Below are 20,441 nucleotides of genomic sequence, written 5' to 3'. Positions count from 1 at the left end.
TTGAATTGACATGAATGAACTGATAAGCATTACAAAAATGAAACATTTTCTGTACAACCGTCTGCACAAAACCTAGATGCACCGGATGACAGGGGTCTAGGTCAAATAGTTACGTTTTGACTAGTTATGTGATCGTCGATAATTATACAGAATATTTTAATATCTGGAACTTCGTCAATTATGTGTAATTTACATAATTGTAGCATAAGCTTGTATGAAAAACGCATTCACAACAAAATATGTATACTCTACATAAATCACAATATAAAATTAAAAGATATCTTAACTTTTATCTCTGCATTATTAACGTTGATTACGGTTTAAAAAAAGATAAAATTACGCGGCAATATAACGAGATGTAGCTGCGTGAATACCGATCAGTAAACGATCGAAGGACAGTTTATTGCGCAATCACCCCGTTTTATATATGAAGATATGCATATATGTAGATGAACATCGTTTAATTTCCTAATTATTTATATAATTCGATAATTCTATAATCCTATAATTGTAACTAGTTTGCGGTATAAAACACAATTCAACGTGTGAAAATTTATAAATTGTAAACCACAATTGTCTTTTAGATAGCTGCAAAGTAAAAATTCGCGAAATCAGCATTATATTGAAGAACGATAGTAATATTCTTTAATAACAATATATTTTACAAATAGAGTATAAGAGGACCAATTGAAGAGGACTTTTGAAGCAACTTATTTGATTCCGAATTTTAAAGAAAATTAATAATCCCGAATGAGATTCGTTATTAATTTAATACTTCATACACTTTTGCTATAAGGATGTTAAACATATTTGTGTTTTGCTGATATCTTTTAATTAAACTTTAACTCTATTAAACAGAACAATTTTCATAGTTTGTGACGCAATAAATTAGAAAAGTTAAATACGAATACGATAATCAGCTTATTAATAAAATGTCGCTAATTATAATTAAAATTTCATCTTTTTTTTTTAGATTATAACATGTATAAATCGATGTCGAATTGTCAAAGGTAAAAAAAACTTTCAACTTTCGTATTTAAAAAAAATGTTAATATAAATTTGAAGTGAGAAATTATTTCCTTGTATCTTTTTAATTTTAGACACCAAAAGAACGCAACAGGATTGACACCCAACTATAATCAGGAAAGGAAAATTTTAACACACAAATCGAGATGAGAAGTTTTACATATTAACACCGATTCTTTTATATTCTCTCATCTTTGAAAGATTGTTCGATTATAAAAATGCACAAATGTGAAAAAGTTAATATCGAATCACTAATGTTGGAGCAAAAATTCGATCGGAATAGGTCGACGTGGCACACGTTCGAGTGGATACAAGCGGATAATGGACTTGATTTGCGAAAGGTTCGAACAAACATGGAACAGCACTACGTCCGACTGGTTGGCTCACTCGTTAATCGTTAGAAAACCGAGCTTTGCGTAAGACTTATTGGTCCTGGTATAGGAGACACGGGTTAGACAATGACGCAGTTGTGTTGGTGGACGTCGTCGGGCTGTATAATCGCGGCGCGATGATACAATATGGACCCACGTGTATGAATATAATCGTTTTACGCTCGGATCTTCAACGATTAACGAACGTAATTTACTTGCAATATAAGAGGATCCAACTGGATCATAATTGTCGACATCGTCCAACTCTCTATTACTTTTATCTTGCGACTATTGATTTGCCCTAATGGTCACTGATTGCACGATTCGCGGTAGTCAACAACGATATACGTCGAAGTGGAGGTATCAAACACAAGGTGATCCTAAAGTTTACACTAAACATATGCGCGTTCCTTCACGAAGGACGATGTAATAATTGATAAACTCACTGAAGTAAATCTGCGGGAAGGAAACGAACCAAAGGTGTATCGAAGCCGAATCAAACTCCTTATTCGCGTCGGAGCATAGATCGGGATTTTGCCGGGCATAGTTCGAAGGTTTAATCATCAGTTGCAATTACCTTCGTCAAACGTTCCGGGACTCGTTGCTGTTAACGAAACAGTGTCATTGTCTACACAACGCTGCATCAGTAACGGTATATACACCCTCAGGCATCTGATGAAGCTGGCTGCACCGTCGAAAGAAGAGGATATTATTCCAAGAAAAAGAGTTACACATATAGAGATCAAAAAATGAGAGACAATATACAAGTCTGAATTGTGAAAGGCTCAAGGATATTATTGATAACCTGAGGCCGTGTCTCTGTATTCTAGACGCAGATGTCTCGAATTGTATATCAATAAATCATCGCCGATGACAACTAGAGCTTCTTGTCGTATTAATTTTTATATCTACTTTCTGTATAGTAAAACTCCGTTTATGTAAATTTGTTGATTGATTAACTGATCCTCCTAAACATTTAATACTTTTCCTTTATACAATAGATGTCGATATTCAAATAGGTTCAATAGCAGCAAGTTCAAGCTTATTTAAAACTTAATTAACAGAAATTCATTTAGTCAAACACTAATCTTTTGTTCGAGTAACTGGAATTTGTACTCTAGTTCTACTCCAGTTCTATATATTTCTTTTTCAATAATAGTCTTAATGTCAATCTTCACTACAGTATCATAGAAATAACATATCAACCCATCAAGCTTATAAGACACTTCTTTTCTTTCGTATGTAATCAAACCATTTACAGTAACACGTCACTGTAATTGTTTAGATAATTCAATGTAAAAATAAATTCACAGAATTGCAGAAATTCGGAAGATTTCGATATCGTAAGAATCGTAGTGCAAAATGAATAAAAGGTAGTAGTGTGTAGTGGGACAAATGAACGCGGGTAGCTATGCAACAGTTGGATGGTAACGTAGTTCAAACTCGAAAGAGACGAACGAGCATTCGCGATCTCTCGACTACGAGTGATTTTGTTGCGGCGCGACACATAGCACTGCATTAGATTTCTATTCGATCATGCAATTACGTTAAATTACAGACTGTCGATTACATCCATTTCCATTAGATTTAAGCGTAGTTTCAGATTTAAGTTCTAGTGACATGAGAATCCTTTGTGTCTGCGGTGCATTGTACCACGTGAAGACCTTTCCGTTTTGGTCCTTTTATTGTGGGTAACTCGCATTTCTGCTTACAACAAAGCGCCGCGCCATGACTTTACAGAAAACTGTAGCTCACAAAAAGTCGTTCCTACTGTTTCTTATATTTTTATTTCGAGACCTGGTTTTAGAATGGTGAAGAGGAACGTGAAGAGCAGCTGATAAATCCGTTGCGTGGGCGTGATGTCTATTAGCGTTGACTAGTCGGGAGTATTGCAAAATAAACTTAGCTGGACGATGCATCATGATCGATTCTAAAAGTTCAAGAGGATTGACGAAGAGGCATGGATAAAATGCACAAAAACAATATTCTAAATGCAAACAGTGTAACATTACATTTATCATTTCTGGAAGAAATTTTTACGATTAGTGAAGATTACAAGCTGTATTTATATGAGTTTTAAATTATAAGTATCAATATCCATATTCACCCATTAATGATGGGACTTTTCTTAACACTTATATGTTTAAAATGGTTATTTATGCTATATATTAATTTTTTACTAAATATGTGTTTTCAGTAAATGTCTTGTAGCTTCTATATACATTTCCAAATTTTGCCAATATAATCGTTATAGTTCTCCCATTACAATGATAATGATATTTGAAAATGCTTTGTATTATATACATAATATACATATATAGTTACGCATAAGAATTTCCTGTGATAAATCTTCAAATATTTTCATGAGCCGTTGTATGTTAACGTGAATACGTCATTAGCTACAAAAACATAAGAACATATATAAATTACATATGAACATCTTTGGAAAGTATTTTTGCGTATCTGCGTTTGAGTCAACGGAGATAAAATATCAATTATTGTTCGAAACAAAAAACTAATACAGATGATTAATGGAAACGAAATATGACAAATCGAGATGAAAGAAAATTGGGAAGGTTTTCTTCCGCAAATTTCGCGTTTTATGAAGTTATGTATCTGAGAATAGTGAACGTGCGGGAAATGCTGAATACCGTTGTTTGCAGCGCGGAATTTCAAGGTAGCGAAATTACATTACACCTTAATAATTCTATAATTGCATTATTCGTTGACGTTGCCGTCCGATTACCCTTGTACGTGACAAACATAAAATATAAAAATGATTCCGAAGCGTATAAAAATATCGCCAAAGGCGATAATTCTTGAAACTCTTACATGTTTTCTGCGGGTGAACAAATTTAAGTGAAAATTTTTCAATGATACGTATGTGAAGGATATTAAAAAAAGTGCGTATCTAATTAACCAAGGAGAAAGATGTATTTGTTATGCATTATCGTGAAAGTAAATGCAATCGCTTTGGAGAAAAAAGAATGAAACAAAAGTTTTAAATAATCAAAGAAAATTATATGTGCAAGCTAAAATTCAATTAATCCAGAGAACTTTTCATGATTATACCACTTACGAAGTGAAATCTTATGCATTATATAATTTACTAAGTATCAAAAAATTGTATTCAATACGATTGTGAATCAATGCATCTCATTGGATTAATAAATCAATGATATGAAAGACAATGAGTCGATTATGAAATTAAAAGATCCATAAAAGTATATTATTGTTTTGCTTTATTCATATAGAAAGGAAAGAAAATCATTTTCTTATAACATTTTCTATTTATCGGAAGTTTGCGTTGGCAATCGTGATTTAATCGTATAGCACTATACGACAAGGTGATAAACTAAAATAAACTTTGAGACGCTTCGATCGGCAATATAAAAAAAGGTTCTTTGATGGAGGAGACCTTGATAGGTAGGATCCGAAATCGACTAACAATAAGGCATTGTCGCATAATTTTTCTGCACGAATCGCCACATTGTCCGCCCTAGATAGCATTTGCAACGCGAGTTTAAGAATAACTGTCGTAACCTTCAAAAGCGGTAAGGTTAAAGCGTACAATGCAAAACAGCAATTTCTGCAATATAAGTACCGCGAGAACGCTTAATGTTAAATTGCTCGATCAAAATTTCTACCACGTCCAATCGTCATAATTACTCGACCCAATTCTTTTGTGGCGATGAACGCATCACAGATAAAAAAAAATAATAAATAAACTCCGAGCGTCAACTAAATGTCAACATTGATACATATTATGTGAATGAAAATGCTTTGTTATAATATTTGCCTAGAGATATAATATAAAACGTGGCGAATATATTGAAGATGTTTAGTAAGTGGATTTTTACGTTTGAGCGTTTCTCGACAAAATATATTTTGTCTTTTGTTTGAGTGTACTCGGCAAAAAAATAGAGTCTATTGTTAACCCAATTTACAGACCTCGAAGCGTTCTGTTTACTGTACTATTCATTCTAGAACAGAGTCCTTTCCGTCAAAGCGTTTCTTGAAGAGCAGTCAAATATCGATGACTCGTAATGTACAAGTGCCATATGATATAAAGTCGTATAAAAGCATGAAGTAAATAGTTTGCGAAAAATACTGCTACTGCGCCTTTTTCAATAACAGGTATGCTTGAATAAGAATGAGCAGTGAATACCTTGCACTCTTATTTAAATTTCTTAACAGAAACATAAATTATGTTCCTCGTCTTTTATATCGCAATGTTAAGGAGTGAACAACTTCAAATCGTGAAAGGGAAGTTTACACAGCGCTTAGGCTGTCAGAGACGATATGAAATCATACAAAGAGTATCAAAGTATAAAGTCCTGCTTCCTTCAAGGACTTAAAAAATAATTTACGAAAAAATAAATTGAAAGAGAAAATATTTAACGAAGCAGTAAACTATTCAGTTATTTAATTATAAAAAAAAAGTACATGTAATTCTCTAAAAGAGGAAATCGAAACAACAACTCAAAACAACGCAAACATATTAGAAGAAACGATTATTAATGCCTGTGTCATATCGTTGCTAAGTGACATCATCGAGATAAAACAAATCAATGTGCCATACAAAAACATGAATTTACATGTATGAATGAGTGTTCAATTAATCACAATGCGGAAAAAAAGACTATTGATCTGATCATCTACATTGTCCAAGGAAAAGAAGAAAGTATTATAGAGAACGCAGAGGTTGTCCAAATGCACACTGTTCCCTCGAACCAAAGAGGTAGGACCACTGATATGTAAATACGTACATACTATCGACATGAGATCCTGCGAAACCGCGTGAAGTAACTTCATCGCAGCCATATTGAGACTTTAGTATGTGGCGACACTAACGTTCGACTGGTCAACTTCTTTCTCGTGTACTTCCCTTCAACCACGAATCGCCTCTTATCCATTAGTGATCCAAAGTGTTGAGTGCTGCGAGGTTTAAGGAGAGTAAGTATGTACGTATCCATAGCGTACATATCAGTGGACAGGATAGGTATAGTTTTGTATAGTGGCGACATCTACGAGGGGGAGCGAAGCACGATTGCCTGGTGCTGCTGGCAGTTCGCAGGCGCATTTCCCGGTGCATTCTCTCATTTCAGGCCCGAGCGAGGAGCGTCGCGTTGTCGTGTCATTCCTTCCCCGTAATCCATCGACGATAGATACCGTTCCTTTTCGCTCCACATATTCTTTCTCGTCCTTCTTCATTGTTACTAGCGAGTATTCCTGCGTTGTCGCCGCGAAAGCGGCGATTAAACAAATTTCTCGGGACGACAGTAATAGGCTTTGTTAATATCCTCCTTGTCTGTCTTTCTTTCTTCTTTCTCTGTCTGACGTATAAATACTTCCTATCCGCTGACTCCAACATTCCACTACTACGCTAAGCAGCCACTATTCCTCGGTTCTCCTCTCCCCACTCTTCTCCACGCTTATTCAACTCCCGGCATCCGTTGATTCCCCTTCCGTCCCCTGACCGATAAACGTACCACTGTCACGGCCGAAGAAAGAAGAGGTCGGGATCCGAAGTATACCAGCTGTTTCGCGCGTCGTACGTTTTCTTCTTGCACACGATCTTCTTTCCCCACGTCTTCTGTGATTACGGTCGGCACGGATTACATCGATCATGTCACTGATCGCCAACTGTTTTCGACGGCTCACTGAGACACCGACTAAGAACGAGGTAAACAAAGAATCGCACCCGATCCGCGCGTCCCGAACGAAGCATGCATGAGCTTTATTCGCCGGTTGCGCACGCTAGTGATATTTCTATTCTTTTCTTCTCCCCTGCTTGTAACGTACGAAGGAGATAACGCATCCAGCGTTAATCATTGGAACGTGCCCTCTTTATTTTTCAACAATTTGTTCATGATATTGTATCGTGTTTACATGTAGCGATATCGTGTATTGGAATAATAAATGGAGACAACTTTTGTAATAGAAGAGTATTGATGTTTCCAGTTGTTTAACGTTGTCCTTCTTTCAGACAAATGAAAATAATTTGTGTGTATTTATCAGACGTATTAAATATATACGCCTTATGAAAATATTAATCAATCGCGTCAAAGAATTAACAAAATACAAGTATGCAGCTATACTGATTAAGTTCATTGATCGTGTTAATCCATGAAATTCCCTTTTTGTACTGACACGGCTTGAACACTTGTTCGTAACCAGAAGATTGTACATAAAGAGCACATTAGCAGGAAATAATGAGATCATTAGTTAGTCGAACGTTTCCGTGTTTTCGTGTACGTATAGATAAGTTATGCGTGGGCGGGTAGTAGCAAGATGCGTCCAGCCAGTAGAACTTCCGACTTTCGATTCTATTTGCATTACCGAGTGACCGCGATTAGAGGTCGCCAATGTAGGTCACTGGAAGAAACTGTGGCACGCGCGCTTCTGCAGCCATGACCCTGAACGAGATCGGCCCAATTGCACATCCGGTGATCACAATCCTCGATGCCGTTCGTTATCCTCCGTTATTTAGGCGTTATCCCCGATTAAGAGATGAAGCTCTATCTCATTTGGATATTTTCCTGCATGATTCCGCAAAAGACGCGGTTTAGTCTCTGCTCGATTAATCAGAAGCTAATTTTCTTTTGCCAGCTAGAAACAGTAGGAGATACATTTGTTGAAAGTCAGCTAATTTCTCGAATTTGTATTTCAATCTAAAGGAGTCGTTTGAGAATTTAAATTAATCGAGTCGAATAAATAGTTTTGTTAAACGAATGAAATCGAATTTAAATACTTGTCGCTAGTGCTCGTACATATAGTTTTTCTAAAATTTTATGGATTTCTTTTTAACCTCGGCATGAATGTATTAGAGAATAGAAAAAAATTTTCATCCCGTTTTACCGATTATTTTCCAGTTCAAAGGCTACAAGGTCACCGATGTAAACCGCGTGCGAAAAATCGGTGTTGCCTGCAGGAGCCTTCATGAGCTGAAGCGGAAAGCGTGCGCAAAGCTGAACGTGAGTATCCCTATGTGATTAACGCTCGCGGCGTTTATTTAATCGACCGATGGTACGATTCAAACGAGGAGAAAAAGAGAAAGAGAGAGAGAGAGAGAGAGATAATAACGAATAAAAGGGAGTAAGGGAGACGGGCAGGACGGAACGTTGTCAAGTGGTTCGCTCGCGTTGCACGAAAATCGTTCCGTGATTCCATATCGTTTTTACATGACATGACAAAAGTTTTTGGTTGAAATTAGGTCATAAAAGCCTTGCAGCTGATCCATAATACGCTCCTAGAAAATTGTAACGCCCGGCTATTCTATCTCATGCGATCGGTATTTCGTTACAAGTGCGCCAAAAACAGGCCAACCCTGTTCAACCTGTGAAATTACTGAAAAACAGCGCGGCACGTGTCATATATGAAATCTCTATATTTATCGGCGCCTTTTCATTCAATTCGTTATATGAATTATTTAAATATTTCCTTAACACTGAATAACTAAAAATAAACGAAATGCTAATATCGCGGTAAAACGTGATAACTAAAAAACGTAAAACGTGATTCTGGTACAATTCATCAACGCGATTAAGTTATGTAAAATCTGATACCCGCTTTCGAACATAGAGAATCCATATAGAGAATCGTAACGGGCACACTAAAAGCCTGCGATAGTATAACTTCGTCGATGGATCAAATACTTTAATATACGATATAAAAGTGTAAGTGTGAACAGTGTTATATAACAGTCAACCTAGTTATTCCACTTCCTTTAAAAAGAAGACTGGGTCTCAGATAGGGCGTTACGGAAGTGGGTAGGCACGTGCGAATAATTAGTCGCGAAGATATAGGGCGGAGAGAATTAGTATTTACATGGCACGTGTCGCTTGCCAGCGAGTCATGTATAGGTTAATCCAATTGTGGGACGACCTTGGGGCCGAAGCACATTCGTCTGCAACGTGTAGCTCTATCGAACCAGCCCGGCCACGGGCAAGGGGCAGCTCGTCAATGTCAAGGTCGACCGTCTGCTGGATAGTTGAGTACCGATGGCCATTTCTTTCATCGGAACCAAGATCTTTCGATTTTTTTGCCGTGACGCGCACGCGGATGCGACTATTTGCTGTTTGCCAGCTTCCGGCCAACAAATTTTAACAGTTGTAACTAGTGCAAAAGTGTGATTCCGAAAGAATTGATTTCGGCGATGCGCGCCACCGTGAAACAGGACGCGTTCATGGTGCGGCGCCGCTTCATTCGTAGTAATTGGGGCAGCCTTACGCCTCTTCTCTTGCGTAAAAAGAACTAATGGGGGACAATGTTATGCGGTTCGGTTAAAGGTTAACTGTCCGTGACTATATTTCCTCAGTATCTATGGATCAGTGTTCACTCGAATGCATTACTACAGCTTTGCCTATTACATGTCGACGAACGTAACGGTTACGATGGGAGACATGAGATTCATTGAATACAAATATGAGCAATATTATCATTCGTAGCGTTGGAAAATATACTGGTAATTACTGTTTTTTTTTTTTATTTAATGAAGGACAATAACATGATCCAATTACTGTGTAAATATCATTCTAAAATAATTATTTAAAATTACAACGAAGAATCATCCTTTCTGTTTAAGAGATACTTGACAATTTAACAAAGTTAAAGTTCCCTAACAGTTTTTACATGTTTTCATTTTCATGTACTTTACGCTTTGATTAAACATTATACGATAGATTAGAGAAACTTTCGAAAACGTAATATGTCATCGTATTTCAAACGTACGATACCACTCTATTGGGAAATACAAATGAATTTATACCTCCACAACGTAACTCGATGTAATGAAACAGAAAATGAACTAGCATCGATGAATCCTTCGTGTTTTAGATAACAAACGATCCTGACGAAATCAACATCTACCTACTTGATGGCTCGTTGATCGACGAGGAAGAATATTTTTCTACGTTAAAACCTCAGACGACGTTGATCCTTCAGAAGCCGGGCGAAAAAGTATTAACCGGTTAGTGCCGTTAATTTTCTTCCTACACTCGTTTATATCTTGACAATAGAAGGGCAAGATGAATAGGAAACCTAGAAATGCGATAAACGAAGTTTAAAAATGCATTCTCTGCTTACAGATGCGGATCTTCTATACGACATCTTGAGACGTGTTAACATCGATTTTCTAATTGCCGGCGAGAAAGCATCTGAGTTCCTTACGGAAAACTTTAAAGCGAAAGTAGCCGTCCTATATAACGCACTGAACAAGGACGATTCGAAAACAGCATTCAGTAGCAGGGACGAACATCCGGAGTGGTTTCATGGATTGGAGACTAACTGTACAAGTAAAGTAAGTTCTCTTTTCTGCAAAAGTATTTTTACGCTTCGCTCCCTTTCGAAGGGTCCACTTTCTCTTTTATGGCGTGTCTCTTCTTACCATGCTAAAAATATCCACAAAGAAAAATTGGGTTCTCTATATAAGGCGCGATACTTAAGAATTTATCTATACTCTGACTGTTTCGTTTGACGGTGAGAACATTTCTTATCTTTTCAATCAGTTTATGTACTGAAATATTTTGAAAGATACAAATTGTATCTTTTTCATTTAAAAGTTGTCCTTGAAATTTATGTGTCAGGGTAATGGATGGTAGATGAGAAGGTAAAAAGAATCAATATGGATACGAACTATCCTACCATGCACATCCTTAGAGAAATTTTTTTCCATAGATACCATTCAGGACGCGATTAAAGATAAGTCAGCCTCGAACGTATAACAAGTCGCTCCAGCTCGACATAATCTCATGTAATAAAATGAGAGGGAGTTTATCCCTTGATGTTCGAGTTAATTAACGTTACGGCACTTGCATTCCAACAGATTGTCATTTATCACGCACAAAGTTTCACGACGAAATCATGCGACTCTTGATCTAACGATTACACTAATAATTAATTAATTGGTTATGTATCCGTTGTGCGATGTTCGCGTGAAAGTTCCATTTTTACGGCTCATCTGTTGAATTGCGTAATTCTTTCGTAGAGGATACTAGTGCGTTAGATAAAAAAAATAATAAACTTGCGCTGACTACAATACACGGAATCATATATACATACATACATATTACGGAATCCTATTCCTCGCAAATCCCACACCTAATCCTCGGCCACGTCGATATATTTATGTTGTTAGGATCCAATATCTCCTATGTCTACGGTACAGATTTCCTCGACAGCTTTACTGATGAAACATGCCTTCGTCCTTATTACACCTCTTTTCTTTCAATTGATGTGAAATTTCATATACAAAGTTATTATTGTTTGGGATTTTGGATGGCCGTCTGTTTATGGTTCGGACAGCACCTCTCCCTTTTTTGAGAAATTCTGAATTGCCTGCCTCCCCGAGCTGTAAACCTGATGACTCAGAGATTCAATATGTTGCGAATTATCAACTAAAGAGTGACTGGTCCGGTCCAACCGATCGGTCGATATCGCGAAACTTGAATGAATTAACGCTCATGTGGAGAAGGTTTAATGTATTGAATGTTAGTGTAATTTGGCATTTTATTTGCACTTGTTGTATACAAGCAAAGTTTAATGTTCTAAACACGACAGTTGTGAGATCTTGTTGAGACTTAAGTATTTCACCCGCATGGTACGACTCGCTGTTTATGACTGTCCTACTATGTTGTTGATAATCCCTCCGTCCATCATGCCTTCCCGGCATGGGAACTTCCCGGGGGTTTTCCCTGGGTTACCTGTACTCTCGGGTGTGCATATGACCCTGGTATTGCCTGGGGTTTCCCTAACTATTAAGTCGTCGGGTTTACAGCTCGGAGAAGACAGGTAATTCGAAATTTCCCAAAAGAGGGAGAGATACTATCCGAGCCATAAACGGGCAGCCACTTAAAATCCCGAACAATTATATTATTATACGTTTGTGATATGCAGATTATCGAAATGATCTTCGTTGATTCATTCTTCATTTGTTTTAATACCGATAAGTTATGTTTCATGATTATTTTATGAAGACAGTAGATTACGAACTGGATCAGTTGAAATTACTTTCGGTGGTGGACTTGCACATATAATTGGGCTTCCATTGTACGTTATGATACGCAATAACGAACCATTATGTTGACGATTTATCGAAAACAATAGATTTGCCCTGCTTTGATTACAGAGCAATTATAATCACAATATGGCAATATCAGTGTATACTGATCCATTTTGATTGTCCAGGGCGACGGTTGTCATTTAGTTCACCGGAGTTCCTCTCACAACCAAATAAGCTTTTCTATCTAACGGAACGCGCGCCATGTTATTCGATTACGTTCGATTGAATTAATGCATCGACTAACGAAATTAATGGTTTTACAGGAAGCGTACTTGCATCGTAGATGTCAAGATAGAATACGAGGCTATCTCTATAAAATGATCGATCAAATCAAATCATCGGATGTATTCACGAAGGATCCCCGAGCCAGAAAGCAACTATTGTACGCCATAGCGTTCTTTAAGATGCAGCTGAAAGAGGACCACTATTTTGGCTACTATTTCGATAGGAGCCGAGCAAAATCCGAAGCGTTGGAGGGTGCAGACGAGCTTGATTCGTCATCCTGTTACGATCATTGTCCCTGTAGATTGAAATGGTTGGACGATAGTACGTACTTCAGATTGTTTGGAGCGATGGAACAGTTCGATGATACCGATGGTGTAAAAAGGAGGAACGAAAGAAGCTCGGACACAAAGACTGAAGAGGAAGAGGCAGAGGAGAACTGTCCTTACAAGATTAGAAGGAAAGCGAAGAAAGCGTGTATCGCGTTGTGCGATCACACGGGCGAATTTAGGTGCTACGGTATGTGGAACGAGGATAAATGTTCTTACGCGGATAAGCACAAGATCAATCCTTATAGATCGAAGGAAGAACTTGTTTTATTCTCTACATGGAATTTTGATCACAAGTAAGTTATACTTATGATCTGTTATGACGAATTATTACTATGTTTGTTGACCGTATAGTGAATGTTTCAGAGATCATGGTTTAGTTAATTGAAATTATTATTATCATAAGCAGTTGAATTTCATGATGGTGTTCAAATCATTTTGTATAATACAGTCTTAAATTGGCACGTACTATTTTAAAAAATAATAAAAACATGATTTGTAGGATCGAGAGGTCCAGGTCTCTAATCCCATCGCTCCTGAAATTAGCGTCCCAGGGTAATACCAACGAGTCAGATCTCATTGAAATTTACGACAATCTGTTTACGATGAAGAACTTGAGGCTGGTCCACATCGTATGCCACGATAAAAGCTCGCACAAATAATTAGTTGTTATCGTGTGGAAGTATAGAAGATTTCAGCAACACGGGAAATCGCTATCAAAGATACGTAACACGTAGAAATAACCTCTGAATGTAAACCTCTTCGTATGAGAAGTATACTTAATTGTAAATTGTTGTTGATAGATGATTTAAAATTTCAAAGTTTATCATTTGTTATATACGATTTCGATTCCGTTGCGCCACGAAGCAACAAAGCAATATTGATCACGAGATCGAGAAATCTTTTCTTTCTATGGTAAACTAAAATACTTTGCTATATTACAATTTTCTATTATCTATCATGAAACACCATGCACACCAAAATTTGTTCGATAGAAACACTGTCGAAAAATACCGAGATAAGAATTTCTACCTTGCAACGACGAATAAATATATATGTATGTATATCTTGCGCACAATTTCTGTCTCAATCGGTAAAGTAGAAACCGATCACGTCGATAATTTAAATACAAAGTCCCGGAGAGTAACAGATCGATATAATCAAATTAGTGCATCGTTGACGCGAAAATTTTTTTATCACATTTTTAAGACGTCTTTACATACTAACGACTACTATAAACTTTCTACCGACATTTTGCTGAACAAGTGCAACGGAATGGCGGTGTTTCTCCTTTATCACGAATTTGAGTTCCTAACATGGGAACATCTCAATATATTATACAGGGTTGGGCGCAACGGAATAATCGTTGATTAAAAAGGACTTATTACGGCGAGTCGAAGAGATTCGTTTAAAGGACTGTTAATTGTCTTGCTGAAATTGCAACAAAGGGGCTGTCCAAGGATGACCTAACTTTGGGGTGCATTTGGAGATTATCTTTAAAAAAATGTACTCCGTAAGATCGAGTATCTTTCGGATATTTTTGATTCGACTGGTTCACCGAAGGCAAAACCAAAGTTCTGATATATATATATACATATATTATATAAATATATAAATATATACATATTCATTACTGAATTTAGAGAATACATATACATATATATTTATTTATTATGGGCGCGTGTGCAGAATGATGAAATTGTGTCTCATTGGGATTTAATATTTAAAAGTTAGATAATGTTGAAATATTGAATAGTAAATGCAAAAAATTATATAATTAATATTATTATATTAATTATTAATATTATATATACTATATTATTATAATATTATATTTTTATTATAATATTATTATATTAATTATTAATATTATATATACTATATATAACAATTATATAATTAAAAATAGTAAATGCATTAAGACATGCGAAATTTAATTGAGTTTAATTGAGTAAATAAATACTCTAGATCTCATAATGATCTACGGAAGTGTTAATGCATGACATTCTCAGTATTTCATTTGGCAATTTAAATATCGTCTGATCATATTCGACTCATCCTGCACTCGTGACATATAGATAAATATACATATATATAAAGATATACATATACTATATTTAGATATATACACAGAAGAAATTATAAAATGTTTTAGAGATTTGTGCGATATATGTAAAACGGTGCCGCTTCCGGCACAGAAATATCTAATGGAAGGACCTGATTCGAATTACATCTTTTTGATAATTCTTCTTTTGATATGATTTCGGTCGGACTTTGTTGGTTTCGTCGCGACTTCTCTCTTGGGACTAATCGCTACGAAACGAACCATTGTCGATTCAACTAACTTTTTATAAAATCTGAATTACTATCGACGACGATCACGACGACCAGAGATAACGAGAGAGATAATGAGAACCATTGGCAATTTAGTAAATTTATTTGCGTATCGAGCGCCGTGTATGAGTCTCGAACATTACATTACAGTCTCGAACAGCTTAGAACATTCATAATTATTTGATACAGTTTTTTGGTCACCTTGATGCAACGTATATTGTAATAAATAGACTGCGGATATTTATGCATTTATGCCAAACATAACGAAGCAAAAATGTACAGAACGTACGTAAATGCAAATATATACAAAATGTTCAAAGTACGATACTCGTTATAATATCCAGTAAATGAAACAAATCACTATTTAGAATCCATTTCTTCTGTTTATGTTCACAAGAATATGAATTTTCATAAAATTTCGCAGTCTAGTAACGAAGCACATGCCACGGGAGTGTTTCGCAGCCTCAATGATTGGTGTCCCGTGCTTGAAATAGTACGCGCTATTATGTATAACAGATCATTGTGTTTCGACCAATTAAAAATTTGCGTCGCTATTATTCAGAAATTTCCTTTGTATCGAAGGCACTGGCACCTTTCCTGTTTAAGAGCAGAAATTTGCGAAATTGTCGGGAATCGATCGAAGGATGGCGTTTCGAGGATGTGGCAATATTGTTTGTCGATGTACGCTGCACGCAAAATCCCAGCTTTATCGTCAGAGGAATTCATTTGAAAAGGTGTTTACTAGTGACATACCATCGGTAAAGCACCTTGAATTAACGTGCGGTTTATTGATTTCGTATATCTCTCGAAATTGTTTTAATCGATCAAGATTAGTAGCCAGCTATCTTAAAATTGATATGTAATCAAAGTCGTTATGCTGTTTCGAACGAGAAAACAAGAACAAGATGAAAGGTTGTGCAAGAACGGTTATGAATCACGATGAAGAAAAATGAAATTCACTCGTATATCAAGGAGTAATCGCCAGTTGTCGTGATGTTTCCTAAACACAAAAGAGAAATAAAGAGAGATTTAAAATTTTTGTGAAAAACATCATGCCGAAAAGGATGACGACGTTGTATCATGATTAAGGATACGTGCAACCAAACAGGAAAGAAACTGCACGAAAATGCGATATTTCCTCGTAGACAATGTATAAATATAGTTATTTTTCAATGTAAAGCGACTGTATAGCTCTATTTTAGGCAAATGTATATTTTAGGTACGAGAGGACGACAGAGAGGAGAGCAAGAAAGAAACAGAAAGCTGGTCGTTAATTTTTTCGTTCCATTTCCTTTATTCCCCTCATGCTCGTTGCAAGTGATGTGAACAAGAATTAATTGCATTCGGTTAATTACCGGTCGCGTTGAAACGACCGTTGAACTCGTTCGTAACTTCGTAAGCGTAAAATTTTACGGTATCGAACCTTCTCGGGAGGAAAAGGTCCGCGTCGAATTTCGCGTTAACTCGCGATGCTCGCGATATATTATACAATCGATCCATCGATGGATGAAAAATATTTGGACGCCGGATCCTGATATATTCTAGCCCTGGTAAAATTCCAAATTCGTTTCGAATTCGCAAATGACGAACGCTTCATCGTAACTTCGGTTGTTTTTTCAATTACACTTGCAGAAATTTCCGCGTGGTTGCTAATTAAACGACGCGCTTTTGTCGCACAAAAACAAACGCTCCGCTAGAACTTATATCGGGACAAACGAACGGTTTATTGGAAAAACAATGTAATTTCATTAACCCATGTAAAGACAGTTTCGCGACGTCGTCAGCTCGATTAAATGGAGTGGATTTACTAGTTGTTTTTGTTATAATTTAAATAATGGCGCTCTTTTGTTTTCCATTTTGAATCGGTTATTTCGTCTAAATATATATGCGCGCGCAAATCAATTACCGTTGGTTGATTACGAGCGCAATTAAAAGGGTGATTACAATGTAAGAACCTGCTCGACCTAATGTCGTTTAATTTAATTGCGCGTCTGAGGTTGTCGCGTTCTTTCTGTTCCTCTCTACCTTCGTATTCACCGTCAATATTCTCCGGGCTTTTTGGCACTGGCCGCGTTGGAAATTTTTCGCGAGTGGCGTAGAAACCTTTATTAACAACGATATTGTTCAAGTTTCGTGAGTCTGTCTTTCTTTGTAATTTGACTGCGTCACTGAAAAAATCTACAACGACTGTTCGTTTCTTAACTTTGTTGTTTAAAAATTGAATTTAATCGACATAAGAATGCTGGCACGTATTGAAAGATTGATCGCTTGATTTTATCTCGCATGATCGTTAGAATAGCCTGCGTTACGAAAGTTATCTCACAAACTCGTTTAAAAATACGCGATAAATAAAGTTGACTTTGAAATAAATATCCTTGACATCTCCATCGATCGAGCCTACCTCTATATACAAATATAGACCAAAGTGTCGGTATTCAACAAACTTTCACGCATTAACTTTCAAAGTGAAATTCCGAAGCTTGTCATATAGCGAACGTACAACGTTTCGATTCGTTTCACCTTTCTTCACTAGCACAACCTTTTTCAAAAAGGCACCCGTTTTCACGGCTATCCTCAACCCTTATTAACGCATTTCTCGCATAACAGATCGTAACGTTGGAAAATGTTAAAGCATATGCGAGAAATGGAAATATGATTGCTGTCGACTATAGCGAGTCGGGTCGCGAGCGTTATCGCGAAAATGCGTTCACCGCGTCAGAAGTAACAACAGCCTCGATTAAGGTGGATGGAAAGCAACTAAGAAAGGGTAGAATTCGGTCCGGTTTCTCAGCACCCTCGTTTCTCGTGCACCCTTGCCGATTTTACTGCCGGCACTAATCACTTTCCTGCAAAACTATTTACTGATTTATCGTTTAATTTCACGACGATGATCTCTCGAAGCCTTGGCCGGACACCATGCGTCGTGCCACGCCTCGCCGCGCGATTTACCGCCGCTACTACATGCATAAATCTTTTCAAATTTGAGATCCATTCTTCAAGAAGCGATTGCAGCGTACAGAATGGAAGATGGAGAAATAGAAAAAGAGAGAAAGTAGGATTTTCGTTTCGCTAGGATTAACGATCGAGAGACAAGTAGGACCAACGTGTTGTCTAGTTGTTTGTATATTGTTGCTGAGCACTGAACTAACCGGATTTTATTGTCACGTTAAACGCTAGCCCGATTCGTTGGTGCATTTCCGCTGTAATGTGCAATTCGGTCTCGTATAACGGATCGTTACAGAAATACGAACAGCCCATGGGAAGCGAGCTATTTCATGGTATTGATGACGCTGATGAAATTATCGAGAATTCGTAAAATTCGATATCCCAATTTCTCGATATTCAAGGTATTATTATATCTTCCGAAAAAACAAACAAAGACGGAAATCCAATTTTCATGAAACTTATCGGGAAAAGAAGAAAATATTACGTAAAACGAATTTGATGCTCGAAAATCTGATCATTTGATCAGAATTTTATTTCATTTCTAAATCGCAACACAACTAACGCTTCGGCGATTCGTCCGACGGGTTAGTTGGATCAAATCAGGTTATTAATCAATCAAATCGGGTTATTATGGATTTTGCAGATTACACACCTTTCGTAAAATGACTCATCGAGTTTATTCGAGTGCACGTTTCTACACTTCGTGCTGTCCAATGAATTTCGCGCCTGTCCAAAAGTACACACGATTCGTCACTCGAAAATGATTCCATACAATAAGTGAATATATCTACCATCGTATAAGCCGCGTATCAGTCGTCTTCGAGTTCTTACCCGTTATTATCGCGCTTGCTACACAAATGCGATACAGATAATGTGTCGCGGTGGACGCTATTCGTAATTGCAACGTCCGACCAATTTCCCAGCACAGCTTGAAATTATAATCGTTTAACACGTATATCTGATTACTATTTTTCTTGTATACCTTTTCTTCTTCACTCTCCTGCTCGGACAGTCGAGGAGGACGGACGTGTCTAGACGGTCGTCCTCTCCAGGTATAAGTGAATAGTGAAAAAGTGCTTCAAAGTAATAGTGCTTCAAAGTAATAGTGCTGCAAAGTGATAGTGAGGAGGAAATAAAATAACAATGCAGATACCAACTATAAACATAGTAACAAAAGGTGAAACATATTATATAAAAACCAAACAAATTAACATTGAGACAGAAGAAACAAAAGAGCATCGGGGACAGGAAGATAGCAATTCAGAACATGAAAGATACTACCAGGACGAAAGCTGGAAGCCAGCGAAGGCTAGCAAAAAACGCAAAACAACCACAGACATAAGTGCCATAGGAAACCCAGTTACAGAAAAGCAGCGATGGCTGCAAGAATTACCATTAAGTAACTCCTTCAACTTACTAACGGAAGAAATAGACGCTGACCCCCGTAAATAAAACCACTATCCAAACAAATCATATTACAAAACCACCACCAATCTTTGTTGAGGCCCAAATAATAGACCCGCTCATCGACCTACTAAATAATCTAGATGAGAAAAACAACTACACAATAAAGCAAACAAAATTGGATCAAGTAAAAATACAAACAAACACACCAGAAACATTTAGGAAAGTTATAAAAGCATTAAAAGAAAAAAATGCTATCTACCACACGTATCAGCTTAAAACTGAAAGGAGCTATAAAATTGTCATAAGAGGATTGCATCCTAAAACCAACATACATAAACTAAGCGATGAGTTAGCTAAAATTGGACATCAAACAAGAACAATAAACAATATATCAAGATTCGACACAAAGCAACCACTACCACTATTCTTAATTGAACTTGAACCCAGAAACAATAACAAGGAAATATATGATATCAAACAAATACTAAACACAATAGTAACAGTCGAACCACCACGACACAAAAAAGATATACCTCAATGCATGCGGTGTCAACAATACGGACACACTAAAAACTATTGCAACAGAAGCCCAGCTTGCGTCAAGTGCGCAAAAAATCACTTAACTGTACACTGCCCATATTCTGGAAAAATAGAAAAAGTTAAATGCTCCAACTGTAACGGAAACCACCCAGCCAGCTATAAAGGATGTGAAGTAAGAAAACAACTACAACGTAAACTGTTCCC

The 20,441-nt window shown here is 36.9% G+C and overlaps 2 protein-coding genes across 2 annotated transcripts in view; both read left to right on the top strand.

The window, feature by feature from the left end:
* LOC100644219 (elongation of very long chain fatty acids protein AAEL008004) overlaps positions 1-2,340 on the top strand; it is a 78,107-nt gene extending 75,767 nt beyond the window's left edge. Inside the window, exons 5-6 of the mRNA XM_048411078.1 lie at positions 974-1,010; positions 1,101-2,340. Coding sequence (XP_048267035.1) covers positions 974-1,010; positions 1,101-1,176 — 113 coding nt within the window. The 3' untranslated portion in view covers positions 1,177-2,340. The remainder of the gene's footprint in view (positions 1-973; positions 1,011-1,100) is intronic.
* A 4,124-nt stretch (positions 2,341-6,464) lies between these two features.
* On the top strand, positions 6,465-16,618 carry LOC100652051 (DNA fragmentation factor subunit beta). The gene is made up of 6 exons (XM_012314435.3): positions 6,465-7,083; positions 8,273-8,374; positions 10,236-10,368; positions 10,487-10,698; positions 12,723-13,306; positions 13,513-16,618. The coding sequence occupies exons 1-6, from the start codon at positions 7,027-7,029 to the stop codon at positions 13,670-13,672; spliced, it is 1,248 nt and encodes a 415-aa protein (XP_012169825.1). The 5' UTR covers positions 6,465-7,026; the 3' UTR covers positions 13,673-16,618.
* Positions 16,619-20,441: the final 3,823 nt, after the last annotated feature.

The sequence above is a fragment of the Bombus terrestris genome, chromosome 12 (assembly GCF_910591885.1).
Source record: "Bombus terrestris chromosome 12, iyBomTerr1.2, whole genome shotgun sequence".
In the NCBI taxonomy this organism is placed as follows: Eukaryota; Metazoa; Arthropoda; class Insecta; order Hymenoptera; family Apidae; genus Bombus; species Bombus terrestris.
Note: the sequence above shows the minus strand (reverse complement) of the source record. Positions and strands in the feature narration are given on the sequence as shown.

What these genes read in the sequence shown, in the direction of transcription:
- LOC100652051 (XM_012314435.3), top strand. Translation starts at nt 7,027, where the DNA reads ATGTCACTGATCGCCAACTGTTTTCGACGGCTCACTGAGACACCGACT. An exon ending in AGACACCGACTAAGAACGAG is followed by an intron (nt 7,084 to 8,272) that starts GTAAACAAAGAA and finishes ATTATTTTCCAG; the next exon opens with TTCAAAGGCTACAAGGTCAC. An exon ending in GGGCGAAAAAGTATTAACCG is followed by an intron (nt 10,369 to 10,486) that starts GTTAGTGCCGTT and finishes CTCTGCTTACAG; the next exon opens with ATGCGGATCTTCTATACGAC.